General features: G+C 41.1%; 1 protein-coding gene across 1 annotated transcript in view; it reads left to right on the plus strand.

The window, feature by feature from the left end:
- LOC138758748 (calcium/calmodulin-dependent protein kinase type IV-like) overlaps positions 1-21990 on the plus strand; it is a 96532-nt gene that overhangs the window by 17793 nt on the left and 56749 nt on the right. Inside the window, exons 2-3 of the mRNA XM_069928094.1 lie at positions 12681-12759; positions 19182-19244. Of these exons, the coding sequence (XP_069784195.1) occupies positions 12681-12759; positions 19182-19244 (142 nt within the window). The remainder of the gene's footprint in view (positions 1-12680; positions 12760-19181; positions 19245-21990) is intronic.

The raw sequence follows: 21990 nt of genomic DNA on the forward strand, positions 1-21990 counted from the left end.
GTTATGAACGTGAAATTATAAAGCAATGTTGAGAATCAAATGGCTTATTATTGGTACTTCTGATTTGGTTGCTGGTAGTTCTTTTGCAGTGAGGCTATAGAAACATAGACATCACAGAACATTATAAATAGTAACACATAGCATACAGTATATTGAAATCCATCCTTATAGATTCTCTACAAAAAAAATGTAGAAAGTCCCACTGCTGCAAATCCTCAAAAGAGCAGGCATGGTCGGTGGGTTTCTGTGTTGTACTCTTTTATGCTCCTGAGAAATTGTATTTACTAGTGATATGCACAGCTCAGACAGACATGATTATTTGGAGCTAAATATAATTGCAATGTAGTAGGCATTTTTTTTTTAAATGGCAACATAGTAAGAGATGTGCATCGCAAAAAGTAGGATCCACAGCATCATGCACGTGAGTTAGGATTAATGTCAAGGTCGTAACTACTGCATTTTTCTGGTTTCCACCCCCCCCCCACCCCCCCCCAAATCATGTAATTCCCCTTTTCTTTGGTTTCTTATTGTCAGCCATTGAGAAGCCCTTGCCATAAAGCAAAAGCAAGGATGTGAATGCTGTTCCAACTTTGGGGCAGAAGTCTTGGTTGACATTGCAGTACAGGGGGAGAAATGCACTATTGGAACTGCCTTCTTTTGGCTCAAACCTTAAAACAAGGTTCTCACAAATCTTTTAAGTACCACACATACTCATGTAAAAGTCAAATTTTGTAGACCATATTTTAACGTTCAATTTATGGGGTCGACTTTTTGACTGTGCTAAGTATCAGTATCTACAAGGTGTCGGGAATTCTGCTGCTTGGGTGGCCAAAGCGTGAGAAGCCGCGTTTGAGGCGTCAAGAGCTCTGATGGGCGGGTGGCTGGGATCAGGTGGGAAATAGTCGTTCAACGTGTCGAGAGCTTGGATGGGCAGGCAGCCGGGCCAGGGCGTGAGCACATGACTGTGGTGTCAAGAGCTCTTGGCCTGCAGGTAGCTCAGGCCAAAGTGAGAGTCAAGAGTCAACTTTTACATGAGATATATGGAAAATTCCAGAATTTTTGACAAAAAAATAGAGGGACCAATGGTCAAAGGTGTTGATTGTCTTTAATAAGGTTCAAATTCCCCATAGCATCTGAGGAACCACAGAACATTACAGCACAGAAACAGGCCTCTTTGGCCTTTCTAGTCTGTGCAGAACCATTTTTCTTGCCTAGTTCCACTGACCTGCACCCAGTCCATAGCCCTCCATACCTTTCCCATCCACGAACCTGTCCAAATTCCTCTTAAGTGATAAAATGAAATCTGCATTCACCACTTCAACTGGCAGCTCTCTATGTGAAGTTCCCCCTTAAACTTCTCCCCTTTCACCTTTAACCCATGTCCTCTGGTTTGTATCTCAGATAACTTCAGTGGTAAAAAGGTTACTTGCATTTATTCTGTCGAAACCCCCTCAAAGTTTTGTACAGGTATACCTTTATCAAATTTCCCCTCATTCACCCCTCAGGGAATAAAGTCCTAATCTGTTTAACCTTTCCTTGTAACAATTGAGTTCAGAAAAATGATAGAACGGTAATGGAAATAATTAATACATGTAATAGAAATTGTGGTTGTCCAAATTACTGTATCAGATTATTTGGAGGAAAAAAAAACTCTTCTAGTTCACTGACAAAGGAAATTTGCTTTCCATACCTGACCTGTGATGTGTGACTTCAGATCCAGAACAATACGGTTGACTTTTAACTGCCAAATATTGCTTCTCAAGGCAAAAGAACCATCTGCTGGAGGAACTCAGTGTGTCAAGCAGCATTAATCCTACTCAATTTCTGACTTCCTCCAGCAGATTGAATTTTTGCTCCAGATTTTGGCATCTGCAGCCTATCATGTTTCCATGCTGCTCAGCGGCAGTCAAGAGAAACAAAAAGCACTGACCTTCACCAAATGATGTTGCCAAGTAAGGAGTCATTGCTGTTGTGTCCTGGGTGCACTTGATTAATTATATGCTTGGTTCTCCAAGCACATGATACACTGATGCATAGCTGTACTGGAGACACAAAATCGCCCTTCACAGAACCCACTTATGCACAGATGACCCTCGTATAGTTCTGTCAAATGCATTTTCTTATGACATAAGCATACTATTTCACGCAATGCCCTGGGCCTTTTGCAGTGGGAGAACCTTTCATAAATATATTGTCTGGCTCACCACATGTAATGAGCATGCCTTTCCTAATGTGGAAGAATTTCTTGGCCAGTGGGTTTAACTTTAAGTGCTGAGCCATCTGTTCTCTCAGATAGACAAAACTGTTTAGGGAATGGTAAGGAAGGTTACTTCCTAGCCAAATAACATAGCATAACAATTACAGCACGGAAACAGGCCATTAGGCCCTTCTAGTCCGCACCGAACCAAACACCCCTTTCTAGTCCCACCTCCCTGCACAATGCCCATAACCCTCCATCTTCTTCTCATCCATAGACCTGTCCAACCTTTTCTTAAATAATACAATTGAATGTTGTTTCTCATTCAACATCTGTGAGACTGATTCCACTGGAGAATGAAGATTTTGCTTCCTGTACACTTTCATGCCTTCATTCTGTCACCATAGGGAAAAGGTACAGGAGACTGAAGATGAGCACTTAGGGGCACAAGGACAGCTTCTTCCCCTCTGCCATCAGATTCCTGAATGAACACTGAATGATGGAGACTTCCTCACTTTGTCCATTTCTTTTCGTTGCACTATTTTTATTTATGTTGTCAGATGGTTTTTATAAATGTTTGTACTGTAACGCTGCTGCAAAACAAAGAATTCTGTGACATATTTGTAACAATAAATTCTCATTTTGTTTCTTTGGGTTAATTTATGGATTTTTGGCTTCTGATTAAAAAAAATCACCTTAAAATTCTCCTATCATGTATTGTTTTTTTAGATGTTCGCTATTTTTGAGATTTCTTGTCATATTTTAAGTCTATTTCAAGCATACAAAACTATATAGTGCAACATATCATTGAAAATTCATTTTCTGCCTTTGCACTTGGACTTATTCCTTGCTGATCTTGATGCAATCAGTGAATAACATAGTGAAAAGTTTCACCAGGACATTGCAACCATGGAAAAGTGGTATCAGGGCAACTGGAATCCATCAGTGCTGGGCAATTATTGTTGGACACTGATATGAGAGGCATCAGATGCTGAGTACAAATGAAAATCAGCGGCAAAACACTTTTAAGTCAGTCGAACTATCACAATGGGTAAGCATCATTATGCGATTAAGCATGCTAAATTCAATAAAAGTTAATTTAATATTTCTCCAAATTTTTACGTGATACAGCAGATCTGAAATTATCTTTGTGTTCAACATGAAGTTGTCTATCATAATCCCCATTTTTTTCAGGAAGCAACCCTTGTAAAAAATTTGTTTTCCAGTGTTATCTGGTCGTTATGTAAGTTAAAAGCTATTCATGTTGGATTTGCCCAGGAGGTCAACAGCATCTGTTAGTGTTTGAGATGAGATGACATTTTATCATCATATACATAAGTAAAATGTACAGATGCACTGAAATTCTTACTTGCTGCAGCCACACAGATATGTAAGATACGTCAACTATAACAGTATAAATCATACTATCACAATATGGTCACTTAATTCAGGTCAATTACCTACATTCCAACAGTAACTCCTCTTCAAAAGTACTTTAATAGGGGCAGCACGGTCAGCATAGCATTTAGCACAATGCTATTACAGCGCCAGTGACCCAGGTTCGAATCTTGACGGTCCCTGTAAGGAGTTTGTTCGTTCTCTCTGTGTCTACATGGGTTTTCCCTGGGTGCTCCGGTTTCCTCCCACCCTCCAAAACATACAGGTTTGTAGGTTTGGATGGCATGGGTTCAAATAGCTGGAATTACCTTCTACCGTGCTGTAAATTAAAAAAAAATTAAAAAATTACGTACCACATAAATACGTGCATTTCTTTTTTCTCATTTTTACATTGTTCAGTGTAAATGATGGATAATTCCATTTCTTCCAGAAATGACTGAATTATTAGAGGTGGAGTGGAATTTGGGATAAATATTCTCAGTTGTTTCGGCTAACACTGACACAAATAGCATTGCTCTGCATCATGGGACTTTAACTTATTAGGTGTGGGATTGATGGGTTCCCTGTTGCGTCTGAGCACTGGAGAGGAGTCACAAAGGAGCTTGACGTAGAATAGAATTCTTCCTCCTCAGACAAAGGTATGGCTGACAGAAATTTCAATTAAGTAATATACTGTATAGGTGGTGATTTAAGATTGGAAACATTTATTCTATTGATGGAATTGCTTCATTGGTTTGCCTTTTGGTGTGATGTGTGGAATCAGTAATTGATATTTGTTACTGTAATATAGTTCTACAAACCTCTGTATAGACCACAAGTGAACAGACTGATTCCAATGAATCTCAGTGACACAATGGAAATATTCAAAATTATGAAAACTCTTGATTCAATGATTACAGGGATGAATGGAGTGTCGTCAAAGGATGCAGGACAGGAGCAAGTTACTGAGGCAGGGAAGTGCAAAGCAAGGAAGGATTTGAGAACCTGAATGAGAAGTTTACATTGGAAGTCAACTTCAGAGGCATTAATTCAATGCTTTTGATGAATTAATTTGTTATTAATTTGCTAGTTTTTTTGTTGGATGATATGATTACCTCATGTTCCATCAAAGAGCATCACAAGGCGAGAAAAACATAATGGTCTGCAGACACCATGATGGATGCAAAATGACAATGCTGGAGAAAATCAACAGGTCAAACAGCGTATTCTAGCAAAAATAAAAATACATAACCAATGTTTCGGGCTTGACATTAAGGGAGGGAGGAAACCTATTTGCTGATGTGCTTTCCCTCCCTTCACCATCGGTAGGACTGTGCTCCTCCCTCTTCCCCTTCTCCACCCTCACCAGTTTGTTCAGGCGCCTGTCTACGTTTTACTCATACCTTGATGAAGGGCTCAAATCTGAAGATTTGGTTATGTATCTTTATCTTTGTTATATGAAGTACTTTGTTTGACCTGCTCAGTTTCTGCAGCTTTGTGTTTTTGTCTCAAGGTGAGTAATGGGCTTCAAATTGTATTTTTAGAACAGCAATATCAGAGATATTAGGAACTAGGAACAGAAAGTACATTTGTTACTGCAATGCAACAAATGGGATCCAACAACAAGATAAAGAGAGCCAATAGCAACAGCGTCTTTTAAAATTGCATTAAATTTGGAAAATGGTCCTGGTGTTGCAGAAAGTAAGAAATAATGTTATTAGGATTTAGCACTACGTAATATTCTATTTTATGGATAGATTAGCTGCAGGAACCTAGTTATAGGTTGGGCTGTAATATTCTTCAGTAGCTGGATTACCTCAGGGTCAGTGCAAAAAAAGGACTAGCAAACCTTCTGAGTGTAAACTAAAAAAAGGAGTTAACTAAAAGCTTGCTATTGTTCATTGTTCCTGCTTTGACAACATTTGCTCAGCATTATGTTGTTGAAAGTAAGCACAGTTCACTGTTCTATAAAAATAGGCACTACTTTACAGTTATGAACTTATTCATGTGAAATATATTTTCCAATTGGCATATGCTTCAAGTATTCCTACGAGCTAAAATGTCTGATTTCTCCATGCAGTGGGTTTGGTTTTCCACCTTATTTATTAAGTGAGAGGCAACTAAGGTTGTGGAAGCATTGGCGAAATTAATAAGGCATTGCATTATGCAAGGGGTTCTTAAAAATGTCATCCTACCTTTCAACTACTATTTCTTCCCCACGTTTTTTGGTTGTCTTAGTTGGGTTCACTGTCTATTGAAGGAAGATGGAGACTGTTTGCAAACAAGTACATTTGGAGAGATTACCCAAATTAACACCAAGACAATTAGATTGCACTTTTCTCTGAGAAAAGATCATTCATCCATTCACTAAGTTAAATTGAATGATAATCCTGCAAATCCTCTGATGGTTTCAAATCTCTCCCCCCCCCCCCCCCCTCAATACCCCAATACTTTGCACTTCCCTACTTCTGTATCCTGGTTTTAACCATGCAACTTTTGAGGCCTTTTCAGTTATGGCCTCATTGCACATTCAGTTTTATTTGCAAACAAACAAGACATATGCAGGACAAGTATTTGTATCAATAGATAAATAAAGAAATATTGTTTCAGAAATATGAGAGTCTCAGATGGTTAATGTGAGCAGTTCCTTTTGTCATTCAGCATTCTCACTGACCATGGGAAGAAGCTGTTCCTCGGCTTGATGGTGCTGGCTCTCTTTCTCGAAGGGACCAGCTGAAAGATGCTGTGTGTGGATCCTCAATGATTTTGCATGCCCTCTTCAGACAACAATCATGTCAATGGGGGAGGGGGCGGAGACTCCAGTGATCTTTTCTGTCACTCGTAGTTCTGTGGATTGACCTCTGATCCATTTCTCTGCAGCAACTGTATCACACTGTGATGCAGCCGGCCAGGTTGCTCTCAATAGAGTTCCTGTAGAAGGTTACATGATGGTGGCCAGTAGCTTTGCCTGCTCAGTCTTCTAAGGAATTGCAGTTCAGTTGCACCTTCCTGACAAGTAAGGAGATGTTTGTGACCAATGATTAATGAAATCCTAGGAATTTAGTGCTCTTCACTCTCTGCACTATAGAGTTGTTGATGTGTAGTGGAGGATTGTTGTTCCTCAACCTCCTGAAGTCCACAATCATCTCCTTAGTCTTGTCCATATTGCTCTCGCACCAAACCACAAGATTTTCCACCTCTTCTCTATAGTGTGACTCATCGTTGTTGGTGGTATGCTAGCATTGCAGCTGAGTTCTTAAATTAGTAATCAAAGGTCAATTGTTGATCTAGAGACACAAGTTCAAGTCACATTTTGATGTCTGGGGAGTTTAAATATGTTGTGATAACTTCAAAATCAAGACAATATGATTAAAAGTAGCAACAAAAGCAGTTAAAAGTAAATGTTGTTCACCAAGGTCTTTAAGGAAGGAAATCTAGTATTCATCTCGTCTTTCCTACAGGTGACTACAAAGTGGCTTTGCACCCTAGGTAGGGTCGGTAGAAATGAGTAAGAATATTGACCATGCCCGCCTCACACATGACTGAGTTTATAAGAGCGAGACAGACACAATTACCTTGTAATTCTGCTGCAGGGGATGTACACGGTTATATAATCGTGGGAAGAAGCACAAGAATTAACTACCTTCTTTCTCTTTTTAATTTTGTTTTCCAGATCCTTTTTCAGTTGATGACAGAACACCAATACAATGCCAAGCTGTCAGTCAGGCAAACAGAAGGCTTTATTTAATCATTATTCCCAGACTATTTAACCTCCCCGATGATTTCTTTTAAAGATATTATCCAGCCTAAGGCATTACTTATTGTTGATTTGTTTTGACTCAATCATGTTCAAATCTGCTTATGGGCAAAAGCAGAGCTAACTCCAAACTTTCATTCCCTGTGAGCCAGGTTTTAAGTCAGGAGTAAGCTGATGGTGCTCTTTGCAACTATTTATTTTGTGAAATACAAAAGGATTAGCCTGGAAATTTGGCCACATCCCCACCAGTTTCTGTGTTGCCGTTGAGAGCTTCAGGATATCCCCAGTTGCCAATGTAGCTCTGTTAACGTAGTCACTGATGTACTGTGCGAAGCACATTTGCTAATGTGCGCCCGGCAAGCTCCTACAACTGGCAAAATGATAATGTCAGACAATCTTGACATGGCTGGTGGAAGAGATCCTTTGTTCTTTGACAGCATTGTTAAGAGAGCATGTATAACAAACAACAGCTGTAGCACCAACCTACTGCAGAATTCAAGGTTCAATTTCTTTTATTGTCACGTAAAAATGCAAAAATAAATGTAATATCCATGATATACTTCCATTTTTCTTTGTTGGAAGAAAGAGAAGTGGATTTGCCTCCAATCCACAGCCTCTGTAGCCACACAGGTCCCTGTTCAAACTATTGGCAACCTGAGCTCCAAACTTCTGATAGAATCAGGAATTCTTCAGTGCCCAAGGCCCTTTGGGACCCTTCTTGCCCTCAGCAACCTGAGTATTAGTCTATAGGTTTGTGTTCATTTCTTTTAAAAAGGCATTTGCAATCATTCTCTTCTATTGCAGAAGCAAGAGTGCTCTCAATTGAAGCACAAATTATATATTTTGTCGTGTGTACATTACCTACTCTGAAGCATGAGCAAATTCACAAACTGAATTAACATCACAGCAACCAGATTTACATCAGCACTGCGGTTTGAATGGGGCCCAAGGCCTAACCTAGCCTCTATCCTGTTCTTTAGTCAAAGGAATTGTTTGCATCCTACTCCTGCTCCCACTCACCTTCTCCCACATGACCACAAGTGACACAAATAAGTTGTGATTCTTCACTTCATTGCTGATGCAAATAAAAGGGTGTGGACATTGTCCACTTTAGGCAAGACATGGAGTGACCGCTGCCACTCTGTCTCAGCCACATCAGTCCTATTTTATGCATCAAATGGCCTTTTTTCTGTCCTTTGTTGATATCATTATAATTTATTTTGACATGAGTAGATATCAACGGTAATGCTGCTGTATATTGTCAATTCCTATTTCACCCTTAATTGAGAAGGAAGAGTTACCACATTGGTGATTAGACTCACTAATAGGATGAACCAGATGAGGAAGGAAATCAGTGAACCAGAAAGGTTTCTACATCAGTAAGTTCATGAATACATAAGGAAACTTGCTATTTTTGGTTTTTTTTAATACATCCAGATTTTGTTAGCTACTCAAATTTAAATTATGAACTTGTCAAGGTGTAAAGTCCTTTTCTAGAGCTGGTCTAGGAATGAAACTACCACCACCTGAGAACCATGGAGTGCGGGGAGAAGTTAGAACATAGAACAGTACCGCACAGGAATGGTTCTTCAGCCAACAATGTCTGCCCCCCACAAGATACCAGATTGCATTAATTTCTGCTGCTTGCAAATGAAATGCATCCCCCCAATTCAAGATGTGCATGCATTTTATGACAAGAAGTTCCAAAGCCAGAAATAAATTTCTGTATTTGCACAGTAAGTTGATTTACAATCCTTTCTTAGTTTACATTTCTCTCTATTGTGTACGTATCTTTTTATTGAGTACAATTTGCACTACTGATAAGTATAAATTCTGCCTGGCACCAGGAGAAAAATCTCAGGGTTGTATGTGATGTCTTGTATGTACTCTGACAATACTTTGAACTTTGAAACAGAAGTTTGTGCTGAATCGTGAATCACCTTGCACGTCAAGCAGGTTTACCATTAATTGGTGGATGCAGACTCCAGGGAAGCACAGGATGGGCTCAGGGTACCAGAAAACAGGGAGAGCACCCCACGTTTGAGAAGAAAAAGCAGAGGAGACACCCACAGATAGTAATCTCAGTAGCAGACCACTGAGAGGTTTTGCGGCTTAAGACCACAGAAGTGGCGGACTGCTGGCCACTCAAGGTGAGGAACCGACACGGACTGCAGGCTGCTGGCAACTGAAGGCGAGGTACCCACAGAGACTGCAGGCTGTTGGTGATTGTGGTCAAGCACTCACACCAGGCTGTGGATTGCTGAAGACTGGCTGAAGTACCAGGTATCAGAACTAGGATGCAAGAGGGCACTGAAGGTTTCCTGATCATGTCAAAGGTTCGGATCTGGAGCTCAGTTTGCCAGTGGTTTGGACTGATATATGTGTGGCTGTGGAGGCTGTGAAAGCCCTGGAGGTGAATCCATGGATCTTCGATGACTCTAGGAGTACTCTCTTTTGCTTCTCTTTCTCTGACTGGAAGAAGTGCCCAGCAATTTCTGCTGATGGCGAATCTGCCATATGGCAGACTAAAGCAAATTCCTGTTATATTACATGTAAATAAAGGAATCGCGAATCATTAATATTGGTGCCTTCTTGCTCCCAGTGGTTAGTACCTGAAGGGAAACAGATGTTACCAAGCACATTGGTGGGGCATTGAGTGGTATACAATTTCATGTCATTATGTCAAAGTAGAGTAAGGTTCTATCTCTTGTTCTGGCCAACTTTTATATCTCAGTCAACTTATGGTACAGCAGTATAGTGATTATGTTACTAGACTGGTTACCAAGGAATTCATATCCCAAAATGAAAGCTGGAGAATTGAAAGCATAGCAATTATGTAAATCTGAAATAAATTCAGTTGCAGTCAATGTAACCATGAAACTACTAAAGGTTGTGAAAATATATCTGATTCCCTGATGTCCTTCATGAAAGGGAACCTCCCATCCTTGCCCTCTGTAACTCATGCTCAAAACCGGAACTTCAATAATAATGTTGACCCTTAACTTCCCCCTGAATTTTTTTATTTATTTTAAATTTAGAGATATAGCATGGTAACAGGCCCTTCCAGCTCATGAGCCCATACTACCCACATACACCCATGTGACCAACTAACCTACCAATCTTGTATGCCTTTGGAGAGTGGGAGAATACTGAAGTACCCGGAGGAAACCCACACAGACATGGGAAGAACGTACAAACTCCTTACAGGGAGTGCCAGATTCGAACTTGGGTCGCTGCTACTGTAATAGTCTTGTGCTAACTGCTTAGCTAACCCTGCCTCAGAAAACCACACAATTAATGTTGAACTTCCCAGTTAGACTCACATCATTTGCAACAATTAAAATTACGTGAATGATTTCAGAAGGGCTTGGTAATTAAATACACACATGCATTTCTTTGGCTTGGCTTCGCAGACGAAGATTTATGGAGGGGTAATGTCCACGTCAGCTGCAGGCTCGTTTGTGGCTGACAAGTCCGATGCAAGACAGGCAGACATGGTTGCAGCGGTTGCAAGGGAAAATTGGTTGGTTGGGGTTGGGTGTTGGGTTTTTCCTCCTTTGTCTTTTGTCAGTGAGGTGGGCTCTGCGGTCTTCTTCATAGGAGGTTGCTGCCCGCCGAACTGTGAGGCGCTAAGATGCACGGTTTGAGGCGATATCAGCCCACTGGTGATGGTCAATGTGGCAGGCACCAAGAGCTTTCTTTAGGCAGTCCTTGTACCTCTTCTTTGGTGCACCTGTCTCAGTGGCCAGTGGAGAGCTCACCATATAACACGATCTTGGGAAGGCAATGGTCCTCCATTCTGGAGACGTGACCCACCCAGCGCAGTTGGATCTTCAGCAGCGTAAATTCGATGCTGTCGGCCTCTGCCATCTCAAGTACTTCGATGTTGGTGATGAAGTCGCTCCAATGAATGTTGAGGATGGAGTGGAGACAACGCTGGTGGAAGCATTCTAGGAGCCGTAGGTTAAGTGAATCTTTGGCTTGGCTTCGCGGACGAAGATTTATGGAGGGGGTAAAAAGTCCACGTCAGCTGCAGGCTCGTTTGTGGCTGACAAGTCCGATGCGGGACAGGCAGACACGGTTGCAGCGGCTGCAGGGGAAAATTGGTTGGTTGGGGTTGGGTGTTGGGTTTTTCCTCCTTTGCCTTTTGTCAGTGAGGTGGGCTCTGCGGTCTTCTTCAAAGGAGGTTGCTGCCCGCCAAACTGTGAGGCGCCAAGATGCACGGTTTGAGGCGATATCAGCCCACTGGCGGTGGTCAATGTGGCAGGCACCAAGAGATTTAAATGAATAATATCATATTAATCTCCACTTCTAAAATTTTATGCTTGGCTTGATTTGTTGTTGCGAAGAACATAATTTGATTTTCCAAAATGTTCTCACACTCTGTAGAGATTTAGAGGTCGAACTACCCATGTGCAAATTTATTAGTGATATTGTATGAAATTCTATTTAAAAGAGTTAAGATTTTCATTAAAATAGTAGCTTAATGAGTTTTATATGAACAGTTAAATTACTATTCATTGAATATCACATAATGTAATTTCAATCCATTGAAAGGATTCCATTTAAAGAATGAAAAAAATAAGGAAACCAAACTGCTAATTTCAATTATTAATAAACTGCTTAAGAATAATTTTTTTGCATATCCTGTTGTCTAGAGATCATAGTGAAGAATATTATTGATGAACAGTGGAGTCATTTTGTCCTCCAAGATTACGAAGGCCAAATCTCAACATTGATTGAGCCAAGTAAATAAACTTCAAAAGTTATGAGGGCTAAGATAACCAATTACAATTTCCCACCCTATTCCCATGGCCAACATGTTTGTCCATGGTCTCATGCACAGCCAGACTTAGATCACCTGAAAATTGGAGGAACAACACCCATCTGGGCATCCTCCAACTGGATAGCATTAACATCGACCTCCAGTTTCCAGTAGGCTCCTCCCCATCTCTCCTCTTCCCCTATCCCTATTGCTCTTCTTTCCCTTCCCATTTCCTTTCCTCCAGCTCTGCATTCACAGAGCCACTTATCCCCCAATTCTCACCTTTCCTCTCCTGCCTTCCTATCTGTGTCCAATTATCATCTCTCGTTTGTTGGCCTGTGCTCCTTTCTTCCATTTTCTCCCAGCTTTTTAATTCCAGTGCCTGCCTACTTTTTACTCATGCCTCGAAAAAGAGCTTAGGTCCGAAACATTCATTATATATCTTTACCTCCTCTGGACCCTGCGAGACCTGCTGAGTTCCTCCAGCATTTCTGTTTTTACTACAATCACAGTGTCTGCAAACATTTGTGCTTCACCCCACTGGATTGGAATTATTTTAATCCATCCTTTCTCTCTCCCTATAGGGGTGCTACATCCATTGTGTACAGATGCCAAGAAAAACAAACCCAAAAGCAATATGCAGCAAAGGTCTTGCAAAAAACTGTAAGTGATTTAAATGTTTTAGTGTATTTAATCAGATGCTGAAGTGGCTTTTACTGTTCCATTGGGGAGAATGTAGAAAAGATCTTCTGGAGTGGGATCGGGAATGAGCGATTTATGTTACTGTTGGCTGCTCCAATTGGCTCTTTTGTGTTGATGAATGTGAAAGGAACTAGAACTGGAACTATCCAAGTTTCAAAGGTTTCTTTAATTCTCAAGTAATAATACAAAAAAATGAAATATACAGTAAAACTCCTGGTATCCGGCATCTCTAGGGATTGGTGGATGTCAGATGAGTGAATTTTCTAGTTGCTTGAGATTGCATGTTGCATGATTGATGAATTAACGACAAAGTATGCCAATTTTAAACTATATTTTTACCCATTTATTTTTCATGACTTTTAGCTAGTAGTTGCTTGATTTCCAGATAACTGGGGTGTTCAAATTTTGCCTGCTGTAAAGGCAAAAAGTCACCATGAGCATTGCCCAGCGCCCCAATAATAAAAGAAAGAGGAGAGTCCCTTCAGAAACATGGTATGCCCCTGGATTCACTTCCAGCATTTCCGCAGCCTCTGCAGCTGTACAGACTCCTGTTCAATCCATTGGCAACCCAAGCTCCAGATCCAAAACCTTCGATATGCTCAGGAAGGTTTCAGTGCCTGAGGCTCTTCTAGAGCTCTTCCTGCCCTCAGCATGCTCTCAAATCCCAGTTGTGATACCTGGTTCACATGAACCATTCTCTAGCAGCGCATAGACTGGAGTGAGTTCTTCGACCGCAAGTCGCCGGAAGAGGCAGCATGTGTGAGTCCTTCCATTATGCTGGAGGAACTCAGTGTCCATAGGAGGTAAAGATATTAAGTCTCCAACAACCCACAACCTGTGTGGGTCCTTCAGCCACTGAGCTCACCAGTATGCTGCCATGGTCACCTTCGTGTAGGGTTCTCTACCGAACTTCTCAACAGGATGTATTCCCCTGTTTTTGGTGCTCTGCAACCTGGAGTCTGAAAGCTTTCGTGAGATGCTTTCAGACCACCATCTTGGGCACAGACCTCCACAGAACATTCTTTATTAGAGACAGTAACTCTCAACTAAATGACAGTAACTGGTACAGTATTGTATCAGAGTCAAACAACATGTGCACTCAGCTCATCAAAGTACTTTTTATCTTGTGTAAAAAAAAAGTTGTAAGAAGAGGCTGCAAAAGCTAGGGTTGTTCTAGAAAAGAGAAAATGGAGGAAACATGCACAAAACATGTACCACATAAGAAGAGGCCATTCAATCCATCAGGATCACTCAACAAAGAGCTACTCAGCCGAATCCTATCTTGCAGTGCAGAGCCATGAATATTCAGTGTGATAGAGGTGCTTAAGATAAAGAGGGTCTTAGTAAGGGTAGATCAAATGAAATTCACCCCAATGATGGAATGGGATAAATGTTTAAGGTAAAATAATCAAGGACACAGTGTAGAAAACTTCTGTTGTATAGTAACTGATTAGCAGCTGGAAATTAATTTAGTCCTGGTTTTCAAAATGGAATTGGATCAATACTTGAAAATATATAATTGCAGAGCAGAACATACTGATGAATGTAGGACTAGATGCATGTCTCTTGCAGAATTGGTTGGACAAAAGGGAGACTATTACTAGATTCATACTAATCATAGATTTTCTCTTTCAAAACTGAAGTGACATCCTCTGAAGAATTTTGACTTTCACAAGTATTAGTGACCCAATCATTTAACAGTCAGCAGTGGAAACAGTGAGTGCAGACTGTGCCTTCCAAAAATACTGAGTTTAACCAAAGCCACTCATTATTTTTGGCATCATATAGTATGCAAACAAGCGGGAGGAAGCACACAGACTATTACTACATGAGACACCCGGATCAAATCACAGTTGACACAAATACCAAATAGGAATACTTCATTTTGAATCAGCGTGCATCAGAATGGAAGCAGATGGCAGAGTGGAAGTGAGAATCCTGAAGTTTGGTGTTCCCCTGAGCCAGACGAGTAATACTTGGCTTTGCATGGCTTTATATTATTAAGATTTTAGCAAAATAGATGGCATTTCTGTTTATTGAGCTAAACCAGTGAGTTTTCTTGTCTCATTCAGTGAGGATACTTTGGTCTTGATGTTTTCTTATTATTCTTCCTCTTGTCTCCCCCTTTTGCAACCTCCAATGGCGTCATTCAGAATAAGGTACACAATTCAATATGTACAATTTTTCCCATTGATGTCCTCTTTGTTAATAATGAGCAGAGTATAAGAAATTTATAAATGGATGCTTTCTGCTTTTTCAGAGCTTGAATGTATAACTTAGTAGTGTTCAATTAATGGTTGGCTCAAGGACGAGTGCCACAGTAGAGTGGGGTTGGAGGTGCAGGGTGGTGTGATGTGGAGTTCAGAGGGCCCAAGAAGTGGTGAGTCAATAACAAACAAGGATTTTTATTTTCATGAAGGGGACATTGCAACAGGGATTACACTCACACACACGGACAAAGAAACCACACACAATTCATGCACAGTGGTTAATCACTGATAATCACACCTCCTGATAAATCACTGATAATCGTACTGTTTGTGAAATGAGAGTTAAACAAACAATACTCACAACCCAAAGGCACAGTATCCCACTTAACTACAGAATCTAATTATACTGATAACCAGAATAAGGCCCACAGTCCTTATTAGATATACACCGCAATAGCTTCCCATACTGTACTGGCACTTACATGTCTTTTGGCTTGGCTTCGCGGACGAAGATTTATGGAGGGGGTAAATGTCCACGTCAGCTGCAGGCTCGTTTGTGGCTGACAAGTCCGATGCGGGACAGGCAGACACGGTTGCAGCGGTTGCAGGGGAAAATTTGTTGGTTGGGGTTGGGTGTTGGGTTTTTCCTCCTTTGTCTTTTGTCAGTGATGTGGGCTCTGCGGTCTTCTTCAAAGGAGGTTGCTGCTCGCCGAACTGTGAGGCGCCAAGATGCACGGTTTGAGGCGATATCAGCCCACTGGCGGTGGTCAATGTGGCAGGCACCAAGAGATTTCTTTAGGCAGTCCTTGTACCTCTTCTTTGGTGCACCTCTGACACGACGGCCAGTGGAGAGCTCGCCATATAACACGATCTTGGGAAGGCTCTCCAATGTTATCCATAGCTCATAACCTGGAGTTGAGCTAGGGTTCATTCTCACGTGGGGGGGGGGGGGAAGGAAAGACAGAGAGAGATGGGCTTTATACTGAAGCCAGCTGGCTCAGGTATGCCCAAATGAGGCAAGGTTGTTTAAGAGAGCCAATCGTAAGGTGTACGCTCACCTGTGGGTGGGCTAATCTTGAATGACATGGGGAAATGACTTTTGACCTGCCTGGTCAGATGACCCTCCAGGAACGAGCATATAGATGATCCTTTGTTTGGAGCAGTTTACTGTCAGACCTGTTGGACAATCCTCAGGATAATAGGTGGTAAACAAACAACCTGTTCAAATTTCCTTGAATAATGGCTATTTACATTTTTGCTGATTGCAGAGAGCTCTGATAATTGTTGATACCTATAAAGGGATGATGCAAGTCTTAAGAAGTGCTTTAACTTCCCCCACTGATTCTGCTTATTATAAATAAGTATTTTAATTTCACATGCACACACCCTTTATAACTGTGCAGGGCCTGTGCGCTCTCAGGGTATTCATCCTGGTAGCATTAGAGGGTCCCTTCATACTGTTTTACAGAAGAGGAGAGCAGTTCTCCACTATGTCCTGGCCAATATCTATCCCTCCATCAACGCTGCTCAAATTGGTGACTGTGTTTTATAGTTTACAACAAAGATCTCCTCAGAAATGTTTTATTAGTGGGACTTGAATGGTGGTGTGTAAATTGTATTCTTTCTTTTGAACACATTAACTATTTATGTACATTGGATGTTTAAAAAAAAATATTGTCTGCTTCGAATGAAACATTTGAACACTGAGACCCTTGATCTATGGACGGTGTCAAAGGATCTCCAATGTGAAAAATTGACAAATTTCACTGAGGCTTTACTCCATCTCATGACATCAGTGTTTTTGACCCAATGAAGTGTTGTGCCGCCCAACCCCACCATCCTGGGGCGGAGGGGTGGGGGGTGTTCAGCAATTTAAAGTGAGGCCACGGACTAAAGCAAAAAACAACATTTTTTATATACCTGGTAGGAGAGAAGTATAGAAGAAACCAACTAAACTTGACTGCCCATAAACTTTGAGCAGTGACCTAAGGGGTTCAGAGACAAAATAAAAGTTTGAGAATATAGCTTGTTTAAAGTATGAACATTCTTGTAGCAGCGAATCTTGTAGAAGGGGCATTGATTACAACATTAAATCAGCAAATTCAGGAAACACTCAGTAGAGCATCCATGCAGAGAGACCCCACCTAACATTTCAGGACAATGACCTCTCATTATAACAGCTTTTTCTCTTAAAAAATATTGCCTAGCCTGTTGATTGTTTTTTAATTTTTCAATAAGAATTCAGCTTTTGTAACACTTCAAAGCTTTTCATGTGGCACCAAAGTCCTTTGTTTTAGGATTTGCAATTATCTGACCTCTAACAATGCAGCACCACCTCAGAACACACCGAACATATTAAACAGGATTATGACTTAAAATCCTGGGGAACGCAGCAGAAGCAAAGATGATCCCAGCTTACACTTCAAGGACTAGATTTGTATCCTGTGAGACATAACCCAGAGCCTGAATTGCTCTGCAGATTGTTACTGGATGGCAGTGGATTCTACTGGTATAATTTCTCTCCATTGGAATCACAGTTGGGAACACATATGTTCCTTGGCAGAAGAATAGGCTACCAGAGGTTTCAATATTTTTGTTTTTGGAGCTGGAGGGGGGTGGTTAGTGAAGACACAATGTTAGAGAAATTCAGCAGGTCAAACAGTGTACTTTATAAAGCAAATATAAAGATACTGTGGTTGAACACAGCATTGCATGTATACTGTACAGGCTGGCCCACCTCCAACTCTGAAATTCCTCCCCGGCTGAGCTGCCCTAATCTCCTCCCTTCATCCCAGCCTTGGAACCGGGCCAGGACCATGTGAAGATATGCCTGTATTTTAGGTTATTAAAGCCTTTAATCATTTGCTTCGAGTCTGCTTGTGGTTATTGATCATACTACAGATACATAACTAAACTTTCGAGTTTGAACCCTTCAACAAGGTATGAGCAAAATGTGGGCAGTTTCCTGAATCAAATGGAGGAGGAAGGGAAGAAGCCCAGTTGCACCGGCAAGAGGTAATAGGTGGATAAGGGAGAGAGGGCTCACCAGCAAACGGGGGAAGGGGATTTACACAATGCTGGAGAAACTCAGCTGGTCAAACAACATACTTTATAATGTAAAGATACATAACTAACATTTCAGGTTTGAACCCTTCATCAAAGTATGAGCAAAATGTAAGCAAGCGGCCAAACAAAATGGGGGTTCTACACTTTATAGTTAAATAAGTCATATCGAGGATTTTATAACCTGAAAAACTAGGCCAGTGAAATTTTTGAAGTACTCCACTGATGTCCTATTTATTGATGTAATTGTTTATGCAACAGATGTAGGTGAAAATTAGCTTTGGCAGATATAATTTGAAATGAAGTCCATTCCAAATTTAAATATACTTAAAAGACTAAATGGTTTGAAAATAAGGTATCAGCAAACACAAACCATATGATCCTGCATTTGCTGATCTTCCTCTTTTCACACAGGTCTGTTTCCAGTGCAGCATTTAAATTACAACCTTCTACCAACTTCACCAGCCACGGTGTAACCCTGTGTCTGCGATTAAAGGGTTATAGTAAAGACTAACCATCTATAGTTATAGTTAAATTGATTAAAATGTGATTGCATGGATGGTGAACATTTGTTTGAACAGTTGCAAATCAGCAAAACATCTTGGTCAACTCCAGTGATAGATGTGTACCAGGTTAGCTCCTGGGTTATTCTGTTTGCTATGTGGTTTAGCTTGAGGTATTGATTGTATTGTCTACTTTCGTAAAATAATTCCTGAAGATAGAAACATAGAAAATAGGAGCAGGAGACAGCAATTTAGCCCTTCGAGCCCCTGTACCACTCAATTAAATCGTGACTGTTTCTAACATCTCAGGACCCTGTTTCTTCTTCCTTGATCCCATTGCCATAACCACCACATCTAACTCTTTTTCATATATCTAATGAACAACTTTCTGTGGTAGGGACTTTCACATGTTCACAACTTTCAGAGTGAGAAGCATCTCAGTCAAGTTAAAGTTTATAATCAACCGCTAAATTTTGCCTCATGGTAAAAGAAATGAATACATGAATCCAATAAGGGATATTTTAATGAGATTGCTTTTGTTTTTAATTTAATTAGTGCCCTGTAGCATTTTCTCCATCATCATTCAGTATCTTTTTACATTTTTCAGATTGATAAGAAGATTGCAAGAACTGAAATTGGTGTTTTGCTACGACTTTCTCATCCAAATATTGTAAGTGTTGAATGAAAGATCAGGTGTGGCTTTGTGTTGATTGTGGCTTGATCCACACCATTCTCACTTCAAGTTCAAATTCATTTGTTGTCATCTGACTGCACATCAACAGACAAAACAGTGTTTCTTCAGACCACAGTTCATACACAGACACACAAAACACTGCACATAATAGTCTCATATGTACATCAAGACATTATATATATGTATATATATATATATATATATATATCTTCTCTTTGGCTTGGCTTCGCGGATGAAGATTTATGGAGGGGGTAAAAAGTCCACGTCAGCTGCAGGCTCGTTTGTGGCTGACAAGTCCGATGCGGGACAGGCAGACACGATTGCAGCGGTTGCAAGGGAAAATTGGTTGGTTGGGGTTGGGTGTTGGGTTTTTCCTCCTTTGCCTTTTGTCAGTGAGGTGGGCTCTGCGGTCTTCTTCAAAGGAGGTTGCTGCTCGCCAAACTGTGAGGCGCCAAGATGCACGGTTTGAGGCGTTATCAGCCCACTGGCGGTGGTCAATGTGGCAGGCACCAAGAGATTTCTTTAGGCAGTCCTTGTACCTTTTCTTTGGTGCACCTCTGTCACGGTGGCCAGTGGAGAGCTCGCCATATAACACGATCTTGGGAAGGCGATGGTCCTCCATTCTGGAGACGTGACCCATCCAGCGCAGCTGGATCTTCAGCAGCGTGGACTCGATGCTGTCGACCTCTGCCATCTCGAGTACTTCGACGTTAGGGGTGTAAGCGCTCCAATGGATGTTGAGGATGGAGCGGAGACAACGCTGGTGGAAGCGTTCTAGGAGCCGTAGGTGGTGCCGGTAGAGGACCCATGATTCGGAGCCGAACAGGAGTGTGGGTATGACAACGGCTCTGTATACGCTTATCTTTGTGAGGTTTTTCAGTTGGTTGTTTTTCCAGACTCTTTTGTGTAGTCTTCCAAAGGCGCTATTTGCCTTGGCGAGTCTGTTGTCTATCTCATTGTCGATCCTTGCATCTGATGAAATGGTGCAGCCGAGATAGGTAAACTGGTTGACCGTTTTGAGTTTTGTGTGCCCGATGGAGATGTGGGGGGGCTGGTAGCCATGAAAGACCCCAACAATGAAGACGCTGTTTACATCCGGTACTGCACGGATGGCAGTCTCTTCAATCTGAGGCGCCTGCAAGCTCACACCAAGACACAAGAGAAACTTGTCCGTGAACTACTCTTTGCAGATGATGCCGCTTTAGTTGCCCATTCAGAGCCAGCTCTTCAGCGCTTGATGTCCTGCTTTGCGGAAACTGCCAAAATGTTTGGCCTGGAAGTCAGCCTGAAGAAAACTGAGGTCCTCCATCAGATATATATATATATATATATATATATATATATATATTACAGCCTATGGAAAGAAGCTATTTCCTAGCCTGGCAGTCTTGATTTTGATGCTCCTTCACAGCAGTAGTGGGTCAGATATACTGTGTGCTGGATGGAAAAGGTCCTCAATAATTCTTTGATGACATTTGTCAATAGGAGACCCCAGTGATCTTCTCAACCGTTTTAAAGATCCTATTACAGGGTATTGACTTTTGGGCTGATGCTTCGCAGTTGCCATATATCGTACAATAATGTAGTCAGACAGGACACTCTCAGTTGTACTCCTGTAAAATGGTGTCAAGATGGGGCCAGTTGCCTTGTCCTCCTCAACCAGTTGCGAAGTCATATACTGAGTACAAAATCTATGCTATCTCTGTGATGTACTACTTTGGAAAAATGGTTCAGATATTAATGATGGATAATTAGTTCTGTCAGAACTAATTCAGCTCTGTGTGGTTGAACAAGATATTTTTCCATTACCATTATTGGCATTCTAACCTTCAGCAAAGTGTGGCCTCTTTTCTGGCCCCTCATTTCTCCATGGTTGAGATTGATCTTCCACATTAGAAACTACTGTTGATTTGAGATGCAACAGCAGGCAGTACAAGGAAGGTGTTTCAGAAGCTTCAAATCTGAAAACATACAAATGAATTCAATCTCTTAGCTCACCAGTGAGGACCTGGAGCTCACTGTCTGAAAAACAGTTCAAGCAGAAATCCTTAGTGCATATGAAAAGTGCATAGATGAGTCCTTGACGTACTGCAACCATCCTGGCAATGGCAGGGAAGTGGCTGAATCAATCTGAATTGCTCCTTTTCAGCCAGTTCATATGCAGTAATCTGAATCCTCTTTTTTGTGCTGTAAATTCTATGAAATAGATTTATCCTGTTGTAGAGCTCTTCGAAAGAACCAAAGACTTGTTGATCCAAACCAAGGCTTTTATTAGCAAAAGACAGGAGCTCTTCACAGGTGGCCGACCAGTCCGGAATGATCCGACCTGGCTAGGGACACAACCCTTTAAGGCCCAGACAGTAGGCATGGCTAAGCTCTCAGCCAATTGCTGTAAGCACAGTCTAGATAGTGTAACTACATACATTGGTGATAGGTCTGTACTATCACACCTGTAAAGTTATTTAATGTCAGTCAACTTAATTAAATATTAGTCTTTTTACAATTTGTGAACGTTTTTGACAGTTTAAAGGTATTTAATAACTTGCCTGATATTTATTACAATACTGCCCCAGTGGAAATAATCGTGCTCCATATGTTCCTTCATATTCAGACAATGGATCCTGAGGCCCTGCCTTTAAATAGTCAGATGGGTTCTTTAACAGCACCTGTATTATCAAAGGCTTTTGAGCTATTTTAAATGTTCTGATAATAAAAAGCATTT

This window comes from Narcine bancroftii, chromosome 3 (genome assembly GCF_036971445.1).
Source record: "Narcine bancroftii isolate sNarBan1 chromosome 3, sNarBan1.hap1, whole genome shotgun sequence".
NCBI lineage: Eukaryota > Metazoa > Chordata > Chondrichthyes > Torpediniformes > Narcinidae > Narcine > Narcine bancroftii.